The 18,835-nt window shown below is 43.5% G+C and overlaps 1 protein-coding gene across 3 annotated transcripts in view; it reads left to right on the forward strand.

Moving 5' to 3' along the window:
- BCAS3 (BCAS3 microtubule associated cell migration factor) overlaps positions 1–18,835 on the forward strand; it is a 4,343,716-nt gene that overhangs the window by 679,961 nt on the left and 3,644,920 nt on the right. For all 3 annotated transcript variants that reach the window (XM_078679810.1, XM_078679809.1, XM_078679811.1), the window contains exon 8: positions 2,874–2,981. In XM_078679810.1, coding sequence (XP_078535936.1) covers positions 2,874–2,981 — 108 coding nt within the window. The remainder of the gene's footprint in view (positions 1–2,873; positions 2,982–18,835) is intronic.

The following is an 18,835-nucleotide window of genomic DNA, read 5'->3' on the forward strand; positions in this document are numbered from 1 at the left end:
TGTTTCCAGTCCAGGGAGGACCTGGCTTGGCAGTTCGGGCTGGACTGTTCCCATGGGGCACATGGTCAAGACTTATTTGCATATGGCTGGGTTCAAACTGGAATGGCATGGTGAGCAAACAACGATGGATTTATGCCCAGATCTCTGTACTGGGGAGAATGTATGACATTGTTCTGCATTCTGTCCATCAACTGTTGTTTTTGAATTTGTCACCCCGAGAGCGACGGGTATGCTCAGACATGAGGCCCGTGCTCTCCATGCCACTGGAATCAAGCTATCCTGGCTGATTCGGGCTGATAGCCCAAAACCGGTCCTAGAATGCTTGTTTCCAGTCCAGGGAGGACCTGGCTTGGCAGTTCGGGCTGGACTGTTCCCATGTGGCACAGGGTCAAGACTGATTTGCATATGGCTGGCTTTCATCTGGAATGGCATTGTGAGCAGAATAAACGATGGATTTAGGCCCAGATCTCTGTACTGGGGTGAATGTATAACATTGTTATGCATTCTGTCCTTTAACTGTTGTTTTTGCAGCAGGCATCTCTTTAGTGCAGACTGTGCCCCCCTGAAACAACTTGGATATGTGGATTTGCTTCATAAGACATGTAATGGGACTCAGATAGGCTTTGTCGGTGAAAGCTGGCTGTACCATACCTATATATATGGTCGCCATCTGATCTTTACCAATAAAAAAAAAATGCAAGGACAGAGGTGGGTCGCTAATTCCTTTTGGTGTGCAAGACCATTAAAAATGAATTATAAAGTTAATAAGGATGTCCTGGGGGCACTAAACATTTAAATAGCAGATGAACACACCACAGGGAACCTTACCTATAGGAGTGCTATATGAGAATAGCTACTACCTCAGAGCAATACATGTATCTGTTAAGTGTAGCGTTTCTCAAAAAGGACTGGGCTGAGTGGACTAGATGAGCTGGAAATGGTAGTTAGAAAAGTTAGTGCATGGGACAGCTGGAGAATTCAAATCAATTCCTCCATGCTCCAATCATTTCTCTACTGGCACCTCTCACCCCACACCTTCACATCTCTACCTTGACTTTTCGGCATTGCTCGTCACCTCACCCGTTTCCCTGTTTTTATTTGGGAAACAGGCAAAGAAGGTAGACAAAAGTAAGTAGCTAAGTGCCGTGAGAACTACCAGCAAACCACATCATGCATGTGAAGTCCTGCGGCAGTGTGCTCCAAACCTCAGCCATCTCCAGCGGAGCTCCCCTACAAATGCTCATCAACAACGTTTAATTTGAGCCATGAAACTCAAAAGTTCAGCCAGTTCGCAAAACCTTCCCAAGAACGACTTTACATAGTGGTGATTTTAGTATGTCCTATTCGGCATCTGTCATTAAACTAGCTATTGTAGCCCAGCTTCAGTGAAATAATGTCTGTTTTTGTCATTTGTTTAATGTCATATAATTTAACAATTTGGTGCTTACCAACTGTTTAATAAAATATCTATTTGTTACACATTATATTTTTAGCAGAAACAATGAATGACTCATATTTGATACAAAATAAAGTATTTGGAGTGGATCATATATTAAAAAGTGTGGTTCTCAATATCCCAGTGCATTATGAGAACAGTTTTGTGTAAATGATAATTTGTGAATAAGAAAGAAATTACAGTAGATAGCATTAACCTCAGTAGTTTGTCCTAACAGGAGATTGAATACCTGATCACTTCCTTCTGAGTAATGAGAAAGGCTTCAATACGTAACAACTTCAGCAATAAGAGTATATGAAAAAGCTAGGGCATTTAAACTATGTACGTGTGTTAGTTAAAAGCAACGAAAGCAGTTAAAAATAAATTTACTCTCTGGGTTTAAAAAGTATGTAAATGTTTTTCAGCTTCGGCACGAGATAAATGAAATAAGAAAAAATAATTCTTAATTGTATCACACATCCAAAGTCACATTGTTTTTTTTTAATTGAATAGATGCCATGTCTTCTACACCTTTCGGGAAATATCTTCTCTTTATCTGAATGAGTCCATTCAGCAGTGAATATCGAGTTATTTAAAACACAGAAGTAGGGTATATTTTTGGCTAGACACCAAAGAAACTCTCATCCATCACATCGCAACAGTGATTATACTAAAATTTACAAACCAGAAGTTAAAGTTTTTATGCAGTATTCCATTTGGATCCTGCAAATGCAATATTCCATATTGTAGTGGTATGTTGCCTCTGAAGTATTTAATTCACCAAGCAGAGAAGCTAGTCTTTCGTTTACTAACGCGCATCACACATTCTCTTTGAAGCATTTACCATAGATGTAATACAGTATGGAAAATTGAAACACAGATTTTTTATGAAAATGTAATTAAATTATGCAATAATTATCTAAATACGCGAAAGTTCAGCAGTCATGCCTAAAATGTACCAATCCTAGAAGGTTTGTGTTTCCCAAACCCCATCTAAACATCTTGAGCACTTTATTACTGTCTTATATTGAATCTATCAATTTAATCTGGCATCAGTGTGTGAATTGTCTCAATCAGCCCAATTTTGTTTTGGCCCTGATTTATTAATATTATACAATCCCCTTCTTTTATGTGCAAGGCTGTAAGTTAAATGCATTTAAGTTCTTTTTGGACGGCATACGTTATTTGCTCTCAAAACACAAATATGAATATAACCTCCACTTTTCTTTTCGTTTATGAATCAGACACTTTTGATTTGTGTACCAATAATGCACCCTTAGTGGATGCAAGTAACTTTGAGGTCATGTTCTCCTATGTTAAATGTTCACTTTGTGAGTATTGTAAGACTTAGCTAGGCTACACTTTCCCATGATAATGCACAGAGAAAAGCCTTTGGTAGAAAATTAAGTAATTTGGTGTGTTTGATCTTTCCTCCCAGCACAACCCTGCCCTACTGCTGTGTTGATCTCTACTCCCTGCGAACCGGTGAAATGGTGAAATCTATTCAGTTCAAAACTCCCATCTATGATCTGCATTGCAATAAACGGTAAAGTCTGTAGAAACCTGTCATATGATGCGAAACATAAGTTATCCTTCTCACAATTGTTTCTGTTGTCTATGCTGTCAGTTTATCTCCCAGTTTTTCAAAGAGATGATTCTTTTAATCTAAGTTGCTTTCTCTTTAAAGCATATGAAAGGGTGCATCAACCTATTTTTTCAGTGGTGCACATAACAGTGTATAGCAAGAAAGTCAACTAAACACATACCAACTCATCAAGCTCTTTCCAAATTTGTGGTGATAGAAACATGAATGTACATGACGGACAAGGAGTTCCAGAGAAGGGCTCAAAAGACAAAGACCCTCCAGCCTCCTTAGCATATCATCCGGATTTTCTTGCACACAGATATTGGGAGTGTTCTCTTCTTTAAATACAAGTGCTTTTCTATCTTTCTCAACATATGCATCTCTTGTTTATTCCTATAGACGTAAACAAGGTCTTTGTTCAGATCCATTGAGTGAATCCCTTTCACAAAAATTAAGATAAGTATGGAGTATACTATCAACGGCAAGACAGAGAGGGCGAGCTGTGAGGTTCTGAAGGAACCGAATCAGTTGCAGGGATCCTATGAGTGTCACAGACATGCTCCCTGCAAAGCAATGTATGAAGCAAAAATGTGTGTTTGAATACTTCAGGCATAACATTTTGAAATGGGGAATACACCATTTTTTTTCTCACATACATGTATACTCTTGACCGCCTGCCTGTTCATCTTTGTCAGCTTTTTCGGTGACCAATAGGCCCTATGTGTCATAAACAGAGTGGTTTTTCTGAGAGAGGCAGCACTAACAACATACCACAACATAGACATCGATACTTGCCAGAGATTCTGTATGTCTCCCGACGGTAGGTCTTTCTTCCAGATTTCAGTGGGGAGAACAAACTCCCTCTCCAGCCTGAGTGAACAGCCAATACCACTCCAACACCTCCTTCTTTTGCCCAGGGTTCTTTAAAATTTCCTGTCAAGGTCCCTATTTCCTGCCTCATCCTTCAACAGTGATTTTGACTAGCTGACCAGTTGATAGTACTCGAATCTAGAGATGTTCCCATTCGACAAGGATGATAATTGTCCTCAATCCACCACAGTCTGCCCTTCAAGTAGCTGGTTCCATTTTGTTACCTCAGCTTCTACTAACGAGGTTGATAGCTTGTCCTTTAGACACTCAGGGGTACCTGGAGAGGCCCAGATTGAAGCGTAACTGCTATAGTACAGACTCCGTGCTGCCCTTCTAATTTGAAACCATGGCTTACAAGCTGCTTGGAGGAGTTTTAGTTGTACTTTTTTTAAGTATTTCGGGTGCCCGAATTTGAACAAGGACCCATCCCCCTCTGACTTAGTCAAAGCTTGTAAGTACGTAGGATATATTTAATGATCTTGCATTAAAATTCTCATTGTTTTAATTTGGAAAGCCTTACAATACTGAAACATGTCAGGACTGGTGATCCCCCCCTGGAGTTTCCCTGCGAAGCTTCTTCCATGCAATTCTGGGGACCTTAGAGGCCCAAATAAAACTGGTCAACACTCCTTGCAATTTGTTAAACCAGGCCTTCTTGAATTCTTGGGGTATTAACGCGAAAAGAAAGGTAATCTTGGATAATATTGCCATCTTCAGGATGTCTGACCTACCTAAGAAGGACAGCGGCAGACATGCCCAAGACCGTAGTAACTTCTTATTCTCCAGTATTAGGGTGTATTTCATAGATTCACATGCTTGAATATTCCCCGTCGTCGGAGTGGGAGTCCCACGGTAAATAAAATAGCAATAACATACTAATAATATGTATATGTAACACATAACAGTCGAAATACATATTAGAACACAGGCAGTAAATGCCTAGACATAATTCCTCATAGGAATACATGAACAGAGAAAAAGCACTTGTAGCCTATTCCTGTCATTATGTTGGTCCAAACTGTAGCCAATCAGGCGCCAGCAGCCCTCCAGAACCTTCTCCTCAGAGCTCAGCACCTCAGATTTTCTACCGCACGTCGTGTGAAGGGAGTCTCCCTGAGCTCTGCTCGGTTGTCTTCAATTTTCTTCATTTTTCTTCACTTTTTCCTTCATAATATCACAGTTTTGTAATGTCTTCTTACATGAAGTTTACCTTCAGACCCTGTGTCACTTGTGGGAAGCTGAGTCCTTTTCCTGTGAACCCTCATGAAGAGTATAAGGACCAGCACTCTGCCTGTCTCTGACATGGTAGGTGGAAAAGGGGTTGTTCTTGTGCTTAGACTTTACCCCCCTTCTGATGTGGCAGGATTTTTTTTTTGTTTGTCCTGCATTAAGGTTTTAAGTGATGCTTCTCCTCTACTTCACCAGCTGAAGTAACATCACAATTAAGGGGTCTCTGGCCTTCTTTAAGTCTGTGCCTCCCACATTTACGCCCACGAGATTTACTCTCAGACGTCTAGACTCACTCTGCGCACTTTTCTACGTGAACATGTGCCAGCTTGTCGACGATACGGTCGATGTACTCTCTGACGACAATCTCTGCCATCACTGGTGCTCTGCAACGACAATGCCTCCAGGCATTCGTCGACCACAGTGAGGACAGTGCCCTCTTGTCGACTGAAGGCTCGTCGACCACTGGTAGTTTTCGTCGATGGAAAATTTCTTTGACGGTGGCCTCGTCGACTGTGGCCTCGTCGACTGTGGCCTCGTCGACGGTGGGCTCGTCGACGGTGGGCTCGTCGACGGTGGGCTCGTCGACTGTGAGCTCCATAGACGGTGAGCTCCGTAGACGGTGAGCTCCGTAGACGGTGGGCTCCGTAGACGGTGAGCTCCGTAGACGGTGAGCTCCGTAGACGGTGAGCTCCGTAGACGGTGAGCTCCGTAGACGGTGAGCTCCGTAGACGGTGAGCCCCGTAGACGGTGAGCCCCGTAGACGGTGAGCTCCGTAGACGTTGAGCTCCGTAGACGGTGAGCTCCGTAGACGGTGAGCTCCGTAGATGTTGACTTCGTTGACGGATGACCCTGTCAACTGTTGGATTCATCGGCAGTTGAGCCCGTTGACAGTTGCTTTCACACACTGTTGACTTTTATGCACAGTGCTTTTGTAGACGATTTATTTAGTCGACGGCAGCTTTCCGCTACATCCACGTGGGGGCGTGAAGGCTTTTACTTCCGCCATTATTCTTCTTGGACAGCACATAGCCGTATGAGCATGTTTTTTCTTCAGATCAGAATTATGTATTTCTGACAGCAAGGCTGCCACACCCTGTACCAGGGCGGGAATACGTCTTCTCTTGCAACTGGAGTTCTATTGCATTCACCTTCGGTGTATGTTTGAGGTTTTTTTCCCCTCCTTATGAAGAGAGCGGCAAATCGTTCTCCGCTTTCCCCTCGTCCTGGGGAAACCACAGAAACAAGTTCGTTCAGTCCCTATCATAGACTTTATTTAGAAAGAAGGTGTTAAACTCATGCGGAGGCCAAACTCTGTGCCGGCGTTTTTTTCCACGCCTCGACAAGAAATGTGAAGCTCCCCACTATTCACCTGTTTTTCTAGTCTCTCAGCCTACCCTGACTCAGTCATTACTCAGGCGGCACAGCGATTATCTTGCAAGCCAGTTGGGCAGGTATGCCGCCAGATGTGCTCTTGACATGTTGGCGCTAGTAGAACTTATTCCAGAATCCTCCAAGCCTCACGCTTTGAAGATCTTGCAGGAGGGGGAAAGAGAGAGAGAAGCGCATCAGAAATAATACACTGTGCAGCGGACATTGCGTGTACAGGTTTTCGACAGCTCGCAATAGGAGCAGTCTGGCAAATACATTTTTGCTTCAATGCTACGTCTTTCGCAAGGAGGTTCAGACTTCCATACTTCACTTGCCTTTTGATTGCGGATCCCTTCTGGCCAGCATGTTGATGAGGCACTGCAGACCATCTTAACCCCTACCGTGTTTTCCCGCTGTGCGTGCGCTGAAAATAAAAAAATGGCTTGTTTATGACAAAGCCAGCTCGTCATCCGCGTAGCGCAGGTAACGCCCATGACGAGCTGGCTTTGTCATCAGCACTGAAGGGGTTAAAGAACACAGATACTGCCCGCACCCTCTGGATATAGAATTGCAGCCTTTTTGTGGTGCCGAGGACGTAGATCCACGTCCTTTTTTCAAGGGAGTACCATCCAGTATTGGCTCCTACAATCAGAACCAACTGCGTTACTCAAATCAAACGCAGTCACATGGGCAAAGTACCAACAGGTCCTACATAGAAAATCATCGTACAGCCGGGGCAACTCTTCTAAGAAACAATGGACTACCTTGAACCCACCTTTATTCCCTTCAAAAACGTCGGAGTTCTAATATCTCCCTTTTATTCCAATTGGTCAAAGGTGACAGAGGATCGTTGGGGGTTTTTACACATCATGCCCAAGGGCACACTAGAATTTGTCAAATTTCCCTCTTTCTACACCTCGAAAGGGACCTCCACCTTCTCATCTACGGGAGTCGTTTGCACAAGTGTCTATATGGATACAAACAGGGACCGTCGGAGTGGTTCCGAATATCCAACAGCATTAGGGTTTACTCTAACAGTTCCTCATCAACAAGCAAATCAGGAAAGTAGCACATGATTTTAGATCTTTGCGCAAACTTTACAAATGTTGTACCTCAAGAGAGTTCTAAAGTTCTTATGCCAGAACGACTTTATAACTACTCTCAGCCTCCAGAATGTCTATTTTCATGTGCCAATCCTTCCTAAGCACGGGAAGTGGCTACGCTTTACAATAGGTACAAAACATTTTCAATTTAAGTCCTACCTTTTGGACTTAGGTCCGCTTCACGTGTCTTTACGTAGATCCTGGCGCCAGTGGCAGCCTATCTACGTCTGCAAGGCATACAAATTATCATTACTGAGACAACTGTATAATAAGGGCTCGCTCTTATTTACAGGCAGTCCAGCACACCCAGACTTGTCAGTCACTGTTTTTAACCCTGGTTTTCAATAAATCATGACAAGTCCCAACTAGTACTAGCTCCGATATGAAAGTTTCTCGGAGCATCAATCAATACAAACCTAGCAAAGGTGTTTGTCTCACACGAACGATGGGCCTGCAGCTCCCACTTGGTGGTTTCTTCTACGTACGAAAAAGTCTGTTTCAGTAGATCCTCAGTCATTCCTGGCCTCAGCCACCACCTGCATCCCGTTGGTTCCCAACTACAGATTGCACATGAGATAATTGCTAGAGGAGCTAGACAAGCAGTGGTTGCAGGTTTCCAGTTCAATCGAAGATCTCATTCAAATCACTCCTCGGATGCTAGAGGCCGTGTTTGGTGGGTCCAAGAAAGAAATTTGTAGAAGGGGTGTGCGTTTCCTTCAAGAAGCGCCAAATTACACATTCACCACAGACGCATCCCTCGAGGGTTGGGGAGCATACCTTCAAGGGCTGAAGGTCAGTGAGAGATGGAACCCTCAACAAAAGGCTTGGCACATCAATCTGCTAGAGCTAAGTGCCATCTTCTTAGCCCTCAAATCCTCTTGTGCAATCATTCAAGGGGCCACAGTATTGGTTCGCACAGACAATACTTCAAGTATGCATTACTTAAACAAACAGGGAAGAACGAGGTTGGTTCTTCTATCTCAGGTATCGTTGGGCGATACGACACAGGATCAATCTCTTGGCTGTTCATGTGCCGTGAGTTGCAAATGTGCTGGCGAACACCCTTTGGCAGGTCCACGGTGTCCAACCACGAATAGGAACTGCCGATCTGGACCTCTTTGCGAAAGAAAAGAACAGCAAATGCCTGTTTTCTTTGCAAGCTGGCATCCCCACGGGGACTCGCAGGGGAAGGCATTTTCGATAAACTGGTCTCAAATATATGCTTATGCTTTTCCTCCGATACCGTTGGTTCCGAGAGTTCTCTGGAAGATGAAGAAAGAGCCGTGTCGCTTGATTCTCTTCGCCCCCTGGTGGCCTCGCCAATACTGGTTCACCAAACTTCTTCTCCTCTCAGAGTACGATCCAATACAGTTTCGACCAATACCGAATCTCCTCTCCTTTCAGAATGGTCAAATTTGCCATCTGGATCAAGCTTCTCTAAAATTAGCAGCTTGGCGTCTGAGCACCTTGAATTAGCTCATCGGGCTATCTCGGCAGATTGTAAGGAGGTACTGGCTTCCGCGAGAGCACCTACTAAAATAAAGACGTACAGACTGTAATGGAAAAGAATCTGCATTTGGTGTTTGTGTGCGTGGGGGTGTGGCGGACCGGAATACCAAGCGCGGAGGCCGTATATAGTGGGCAATGTTTGATTTATTTCCGTATGGTTGCTCAAAACAGGGTGATTAGCAAGAGTCAATGATCCAGAAATGAAAGGCACGGCTCCACGGGAGGGGTCCAGGTCCGGTACCGATGTCAGCGGGCTCTCCGGGTCTTCTACTCTTGGGGATGTCCTCGGAGGTACCGGGAGAAAACAAAGAAAAGAAAGGAGCCGTTAGTCCTGCCGGACTTCTCTCGTCAAATCCCTGTTACCGGCACCGGGAAGTGTGAGGGGTAAGAAGACGAAAGTGAGGAGGGGTCGGAAGGGTCAGGATAGGGACGGACACAAGCAGGGTATCGAGAAGCAGTAGGGGTGTAGGGTGGTGGGACGTGAGGATTAAAGGGTTTATTTACAAAGTGGAGGAGTGCTTTACAAATTTTACACAGTGCTCCGAGTGACGACGTGAGCCTAAAGGGTAGTTCAAATATACAGAAAGGAATTATTTACACTGCACCTAATGTGCTATCAGAGGGGTTCCGTGTCACTCACCCGCTCCGCCGCAACTCTCCAAGTTGAGTTGCGGCCGCTCCCCAGCAACCTCCGGTGGACTCCACCAATCTTCGGACCAGTCTTCTTCCTCTTCGGTCGCCGTCTCCTTCGCCTCTCCGGTCGGGGTCTCCTGCCACAAGCTCAATCCGACGTCGGACTGTTTCCTGGTTCCGGCATTTCTAGTGTCCCGGTCACGTGAGGGGGAGGTACTTCCGGGGTCAGGTGGTAGTGCTTCCGTGTTTCCGCCGTTCCGGATTGGGTCCTGGAACAGAGGACAGAGGGTTGGACATTTGGTGGGTTGGGTTGCTACTATGGACGCTCTGGCCGGATTCTCTGTCGTACGGGAAGGACTGCAATACCGTGGTGTGTGACGGGTAGGTGGGGCCGCCGTATCACAGTGTTAATCTGCTGGGGTTCACCCATTTCATGCAACCTCCGGACCAGATATATATATTACCTTTTTTTCTTGCACTTAGCAAGATCAGGCTTATCTCATGCAAAGTTGAAGGTCTTTTTGGCAGCCATTTCAAGGTAACGTCAGGATAGGTCCATCTCTCTTTATTCTTCAAGAATACAACAGTTCCTTAAGGGACTATTCAGAATGTTTCCTCCTGTACGTCGTCCGCCTCCATCATGGCATTTTTAATGTAGTATTAGCGCAGCTCATGCGCCACCCATTTGAGCCAATTTTAGGGTGTATTTCAAATTCTTGGCATAGAGCGTTTCTCTTTTGTTAGCATTAACTTCATCTAGAAGAGTCAGTGATGTTCAGGCTTTCAACATCAATTCACCTTTCTTACAATTCACGTCCAATTCTGTGGTGCTACCTACAAACCCAAGGTTTATGTCTAAGGTGCCTTCGGATTTTCACCTGAATGAACCAGTCATCTTAAAGACGTTTTTCCTAATCCGCAATCCACTGCGGGGAGGGCATTACATACCCTTGACATCAGAAGATGTTTAAAATTCTATTTGCAAAGGACCTCTGTCATTCTCATAGCCGATCAACTGTTTATTGCCTATGGAAAGATACGGCAAGGACAAGCAGTGTCTAAACAAACCATGGTTAGATGGATTTCTGCAGCTGCTGACTTTTGCCATCTTCATATCTTATGGACGTTTCCACAACGGGCGTCCAGTTCCCGAACCTACAATTGCTTGTTGGGTTTCCTCGGCCATCGTTTTCTGCCATCAACAGGCAGGCAAGCCTCTACAGTCTTCAGTGAGGGCCCATTTTACAAGGGCGATGTCGTCTTCAACTGCCCTATTTGCTGGTGTGCCGCTGCATCAGATCTGCACAGCAGCTACATGGTCAAGCAGGCACACCTTTACGAAACACTACTGCCTGGGTGCCATCAACGAAGCAGACACTGCAGTGGGACAGGCTGTGCTTCGCACTCTTTTTCAATAAGGTGAGCCTCTGTCTTCCCTCCTCCATTATTGGAAGTTTTCTTCGGATATTACTGCTTTCTATTCCATATTCAAGCATGTGACTCTATGAAAGACACCCTAATACTGGAGAAGAACAATTGTTACTTACCTGTAAACAGGTGGTTCTCCAGTATTGGTGTCTTTCATAGATTCACATGCGACCCACCCTTCCTCCCCTCAGAGGCTCTCTTCTCCTCATAGACTCTGTGGTCACTCTTGTGCTACGAAAATCTGAGGTGCTGAGCTCTGAGGAGAAGGTTCTGGAGGGCTGCTGGCGCCTGATTGGCTACAGTTTGGACCAACATAATGACAGGTATAGGCTACAAGTGTTTTTTCTCTGTTCATGTATTCCTATGAGGAATTATGTCTAGGCATTTATTATTATTATTATTATTATTATTATTAAGGTTTTTGTAGGGAGCGCAGTAACCCTGGAGCATCCCGGCGCTGGAACCTGGAATCGAGAGGGAACATCAACGGAAGGGAAGAGTGGATCAGGGGAAGAGAAGAGTTTTCAGTGCCTTCCTAAACTGAAGGAGGTTTGGTTCGGTCCTTAGTCTCCGGGGTAGGCTGTTCAACCGTTTGGCGGTGTGTACCGAGAAGCGGCGGCCTCCAGACCGTGCTTTTATTACTCTGTGAACAGAAATGAAGTTCTCTTGGTTTGACCGAAGTGCTCTGGTAGCTTTGTAGGGAGTGATACATTTATTAAGAATGGGTGGCCCTTTGTGGTGAAGTAGTTTATGAGCCAGGCAGAGGGCTTTGAAGACAACCCTCTCTCTGACTGGGAGCCAGTGAAGTAGCTTCAAGGCTGGCTTTGCCGAAGATCTGGCCGGGGTGTGAGTGAGTAGTCGGGCCGCAGCGTTTTGGATTCTCTGCAGAGTGTTGAATGTGGCTTCCGGGGCATTTACTGCCTGTTTTCTAATATGTATTTCATCTGTTATGTTTTACATATACATATTATTAGTATGTTATGGCTATTTTATTTACCGTGGGACTCCCACTCCGACGACGGGGAATATTCAAGCATGTGAATCTATGAAAGACACCAATACTGGAGAACCACCTGTTTACAGGTAAGTAACAATTGTTCTTCTAGCTTGCTGCTTTCTCAAAATTCAAACGTGCCACCTCCTCTAGGTTTTTGTTCACCAAAATGCCTAGGTATTTCATTGAGGTTCTTACCAGGGGGTTATTACTCCAAGAGTTCCATTCCATCACCTCTGATTTCTGCCAGCTTAGCTGGTAGCGGGAGACCTCTCCAAATGTACCCTTAATGTCTGATATTATTGGTAAGGAAAGTGCCAAATTAGTTGTAAATACCATCAGGTCGCTGGCATATAGAGCTACCATCTTCTCCCATCCCTGAAATACAAATGGGAAGATTTTTTGGCTAGCTCCCAGTTTATTTGCAAGAGGCTTGCTATAGATGTTGAAAAGGAGGGGGGAAAGGGGACATCCCTGCCTTGTTCCTCTTGATATAATTATTTTTTGGGTGAGATTCCCGTTCACCATTATCCTGGCAGAAGGGTTCTTATAGATTGTTTCCAGGACCCTACAAAAGGCTGTTCCCAGGCCCACACCTCTCTGTAGCTTTATGCAGGAAGGACCAATTCACCCTGTCGAAGGTCTTTGCTGCTTAGAAAGTTATGATTGCCAGAGTGAACTCATTTTGTATTGCGATATCAATGGCCCCAAATAACTCATGCGTTGACTCTTGTATCTGCCTACCGCTGATAAACCCCTTCTGGTAAAGATTTTATAGTCCGTATTCAGTAATGAGATCGGTCTATAGGATTCACAGAGTTCGGAGTCTTTCCCTGCTTTTATGTAAAAGGCAAATAGTGGCATCCCCCCAGGATGGTGGTATATTCTTGCCCCCAAGAAAAATCAGGTTGAACAGGCCTGTCAAAAAGGGGGCAATCTCTTCTTTAAGGGACAAATAGATCTCATTTGGGAGTGCATCTGGGCCAGCCACCTTTCCCCTTTTCAACTTTCCTATTGACTTTGTTACTTCTTCAATTGTTATTTCTGCATTTAGCCATTCCCTCTGCTCCTTTGATAACACTGGCGCTTGCAGCTTTTCAAAATACCTCTCTTCTTGCTCCTTTGACACACCCACCTCCTCTGTGTATAGGGTCTGAAAGAACTCTGTAAATGGTCCCTCTATCTCCCCTTCCTCACACTTAGGCACCCCTTGTCCTTCCGCCCAAATGGCTGGAATTTTATTCTGGCTCTGCTCTGTTTTTAATTTCCAAGCCAAAAGTTTGCTGCAACCCTCCCCATATTCATAGTGCGCAAGCTTGCTTGCCTCCCACCTCCTTCTGACTAAACCCTCCAGCAGACAGGATAGCTCTTCCTTTTTCACCTTCATTTCCTCCTCAAGCAAGTTTATGCCCTGGACTCCTTGCCCCTGACTCTGCTTCTTAACCAGCCCTTCTAGTTGTACCAACCTAGCCACCAGGGATCCGATTTTACTCTTGGTGGTCTTATGCTTAACCCTTTGGATGTGTCGGACGGCACCGGCCGTCCGACGCAACGGTACTGCAGGACATTTTTTACCGCATCCAAAGGGTTAAAGGTAGCCATACCAATCATTCTCCTCGTTATGACCGCCTTATATGCATGTCAAGCTATTTGTGGCGCAGTACTCATATAATTTATATGACAATATTCCCTAGTTAATTCCTTCAGTTGCACCCCCCCCCCCCCCCCCACTTGGTGGTCCAATAATAAGGCTCTATCCAATGTCCATCTTGGGGTAAGGATACTAACACATACTTACTCTCCTCTACAATCAGTGACACAAGCACACGCTCATCCATACAGCCACTCTCATAATCACTCACTCTCACATATAGTCATTTATATACTCCCAACACTCATATAGACTGCCTTTCACATATGTAGTTACTCACACATGTACCACTGAAACATCTATTCACTCTCTATCAGACGCATACACACACACTCACCCACCCATACAGCCCTTCGCAGATTCACTCTTGAACCCATACACCCAGTGAATCACCCACTCACACATCTATGCACAGAGTCACACCCCCACCCACCCACACAGACACACAGGCCCCCGTACAGATACTCAGAAAACCAAACAATAACACATAGAGACACTCATGTAGCTACTCACCAACCCCTGCAGCCGCTTACACACCAACTGACCGACTGATACAGACATTTACACAGTTTACTCACTAACCCATGCATTCAGTAAGACACGTTTAATCACTTACTTATACAGTCAGTCACGCACCTACTAAATCATCTATTCAGACACTCACACCCACTCATACTTCAATACACCTTGGCATACATATATGGCGGAGCTACTTTTCATGCAATAAACTGAAAATAGCACTCACTTTGGGTCCACTCTCGTTTTTGTCTCCAGTGAATGGGAGCGTTGAAGAGCAGGGATTCTTTCTATCTATATATCTAGATAGATATAATATTTAAACTTTACAGAAACACACAGTCACTGGATAATGTCATTAGTGATGTCATTTGAGATGTCATCAGTGATGTCACTGACCATGTCATGAATGATGTAATATGTGACGTCATCAGCAGTGGATTGCGGGGTCGCGAGCTATAGTTAGCTCGACTAACTAGAACGGCCGAATTTCACTGGTTTTGTACGGTGAAATGTCCAACTAACTATCACGTCCCTGAAACCTGTGTTTTTTTTTGTGAAAAAAAACTCTCTCTCTCTCTTTCTCTCGCTCTCTTGCCTTTCTCTCTCTCGTGCCTCTCTCTCTCTCTCTCTCTCTCTCTCTCTCTTGCCCCTCTCTCTCTCTCTCTCTCTCTCGTGCCTCTCTCTCTCTCTCTCTCATGCCTCTCTCTCTCTCTCTCTCTCGTGCCTCTGTCTCTCTCTCTCTCTCCCCGGTGCCTCTCTCTCTCTCTCCCCGGTGCCATCTTTGTGAAAGGCCATTTTCCAATGAAATGCTTGCACAAACATATTCACTTAGTACAACTGGAGTTGTTACATCTTCGATCCATAAATGTTGTTTGCTGAGTAAGCAACCAGCTCTCCATTGGTTTGCCTTCTTACCAACAGTGCATTACGGAAACGAGTGGAAGTAAATATTAGCATACTTGATCTAATGTTGCTTATGTAAATAGGCAAACAGATGACAACTGTGTTTAAATATACATGGTGACATGAGGAGGCATGTAAATTTACAAAAATCAATTTTAAAAAGCTGTCGTTATTAAGTGGTCTGCATCTTAGAATCATCCATTCTAGAAGTCTCCCTTTTCCCGTTTCACAGTTGCATCATTGTGTCAGTTAGGAATCCCTTTCTTCTTCCCATTGGAAGCTGCTTGTTGTTTTACTTGTGTGGACTGACAAGAACGGAGGCACAACATTCCAAGCAAGCTGTTGTATTTGCGGCCCTCTTTTGTTTAATTTTTGTATTTTATTTTTTATTCATAAGTTTCTTATAGAAAATAGTTGTTTTACAGAAAAATAGGAAACATAGCAAAAAACACATTTCATACTGCCGAGTTGTGACTGGTTCCGGAGAGATTATACGATTACATATAGAAGGAAGCAGACATAAGAAAAGAATATATATATATATATATATATATATATATATATATATATATATATATATATATATATATGTGTGTATATATATATATATGTGTGTGTGTATATATATATATATATATATATGTGTGTGTATATATATATATATATATATATGTGTGTGTATATATATATGTGTGTGTATATATATATATGTGTGTGTATATATATATGTGTGTGTATATATATATGTGTGTGTATGTATATATATGTGTGTGTATATATATATATGTGTGTATATATATATGTGTGTATATATATGTGTGCATATGTATATATATGTGTGTATATGCATATATGTATATATATGTGTATATATACGTGTATATATATATGTGTATATATATATAGCAACTTAAATATCTGAAAGTTAAAATCATAATCATGACACCGTGAAGCTCCATGAAGGGGAGTTGTAGCAAATTTACATAATTACAGCTTGAAAATGCCTGGTAATTGAAATTCATTGCAGCTCGCATTACTGTACCCAATCTGTTATTGGGCCAGCAACGTTTGCCCCTTCTCCTGCCTCCTTCGCCCTTTCAAATGGTAAACTGAAAATTCAATATTTTATATGGCTAGGAGCCTTGATCGCCAATTACAGAAAGTAGGGTGGTAAGGGCTGCTCCACTAGGACGTGATACACAATCGGACTATAGCCATTGAAATAAAGACAAACCCAGTGATAGCTCACAACCAATTCATATTTCCCTCTACTCCCAAAATGACCAGATCTGCAGTAATAGATAATGGAAGCCCTAAAACCTTAGTCAGAAAACATTCAACATTCTGTAAAAATGTCACTAACCTAGGACAGGAAACAAACATATGAACTATATCTGCTGACGGTATCCCACATCTACTACATGAACCACCAGCAGTCCCTCCCGACTTGGCAATTTTTGCCGGTGTATAATAAAGATCAAAATTAGCTATGAAATGTTGGCTTCGAAGGTTTCCAGATAATAAAGTCTGGTTGGATAATTCAAGTGAATCCTAATTATTGATGCCCTCCTTTCCAAATTTCCTATCCCATTTATCATTCTGGCTTAATATATCATCTGGGAGAACCTCCAATAGATTCTGATAGATTCCCCCTATCTGAGATTTCTTTTGAATTAATTCAACTAATGGGACCTTCCCATACTTTAAAACAGATCCTTGTATCTTACTATCTAAAAAACTACGAATCTGTAGATACTTAAAGAAATCTCTTTTATCCAGACCATATTTTTCTTGTAAAAATGAAAAAGAGGCTATTTGGTCTTCATGTCCCAAGTCCCCCACAGTACTAATTCCGAAATTGCCCCATCTGTATGTGGTTTGATCTTGAAAAATTAAAGGCAGGATCCCAGAGGCCGAGAATGGCGCATAACTGTTAATATTCGAAATCTTTAATCTGCTACGTATCTTTCTCCAAATCAAATAAGCTGCCTTAATTGTCTTGAATCTAGTCTTTTTATGGTAACTGGGTTCTAAGATCTTAACCAAGCATTGTTTAGCATCGTCCCCCATGTTTATTTCATAAATAGTTGGTCTGACTGCCTCTGAGCATTGAGCCTTATCTCCGACTAACAGTACGCCCATATGTTGCAACATGCATGCCCAATAATACAGCAAAAAAATTGGGATGGCCCAGCCCCACCTGCAGTCTTGTGAGGGTCAGCCACTTACACGCTCTCCTAGATCTATGATAGCTCCATAAAAATCTGGAAAACATCCTTTCAATCTTGGCGAACCATGAAGCGGGAAATTCGAAAGGAATAGTCCTAAACAAGTACAAACATTTTGGAAATACCATCATTTTTATGACGTTTCTTCGCCCGCACATGGATGAATGCAGATGGTCTAGCCTCTCCAATGTCTGATTAATTGTATCAATCATGGGCCCTATATTTATGCCCAGGATTTGATCAACCTCTGCGGTAACCTTGACCCCTAAATATGTTACTACAGGCACAATTGGCAAATCCGGAAAAGACTCAATGCCAGAATAGAGAATCTGAGTCTTGCCGGTATTTAATTTATACCCTGAGTAAATACCATATTGCTCAGCTAGATCTTTAACTGCCGGGTATGCCAAGATGATATCAGGTGTAAATATTGCGACATCATCGGCATAAGCCAGTGTCTTATATTCCGTATCATTAACCTTCACTAGCTTGATGTTACTGAATTGTTCTAGTTTATGAAGAAAGGGGTCAATGTATAGTGAAAACAAGAGGGGAGAACAGGGGCACCCCTGCCGAGTGCCCCTGCTTATACCTAATGTGTTGGATTCCTGTCCCGAGATACGAATCCCGGCCACTGGCAGTTGATACAAAACCTGAATTGCCTGGACAAACTCACTAGCCATCCCCTTCCATCGTAGGACGGACCACAGGAACCGCCAGGAGACCCTGTCGAACGATTTCTCAGCGTCCAACAGGATCACCCCTAGCGGAGACTCCGTGGTCCGAGCACAGTCAAGAAGGGAGATAACTCTTCTGACATGATCAGTCGTGTCCCCCCCCGGAATGAACCTGTGCTGCCGTATGGAAACCAAAGGATTAATAATATCACCTAATCTAGATGCTAAAAAGTTTGAATTGATCTTACTGTCAGCATTAATATGTGAGATAGGCCTATACGAGGATGGGTTTAATTCTGGCTTGCCTTTCTTTTTCAATACAACTATAGTAGTCCTCCGCCAGGAATCTGGAATACAGCGCCTCTGTGCTAACTAAAATAGAGATATTAGTTCTGGTCTTAATAGGTTCCGAAATGTTAAAAAAAATTCCAGAGGAATCCCATCCAGGCCAACAGCATTACCGGAAGCTAGAGAAGTTGTAGCTGTTTCTATCTCCTCCCAGGTAATTGGGGCTGCAAGGATCGTATTTTGATCTGATGTAATCTTAGTAGTTTGAAGATCTTCAAAAAATTCCTCTGAGGAATCCTCTCCGCTTACATCAAGTCCTTCAGCTACTTCCTCAGTATAGAGCTGATGATAAAAGTTCTGGAATACCTTCAGGACCCCTGTTGAAAGTCCTGAATTTGACCAGACTGGTCTTGA

This window comes from Lissotriton helveticus, chromosome 3_1, assembly GCF_964261635.1.
Source record: "Lissotriton helveticus chromosome 3_1, aLisHel1.1, whole genome shotgun sequence".
Classification (NCBI taxonomy): domain Eukaryota; kingdom Metazoa; phylum Chordata; class Amphibia; order Caudata; family Salamandridae; genus Lissotriton; species Lissotriton helveticus.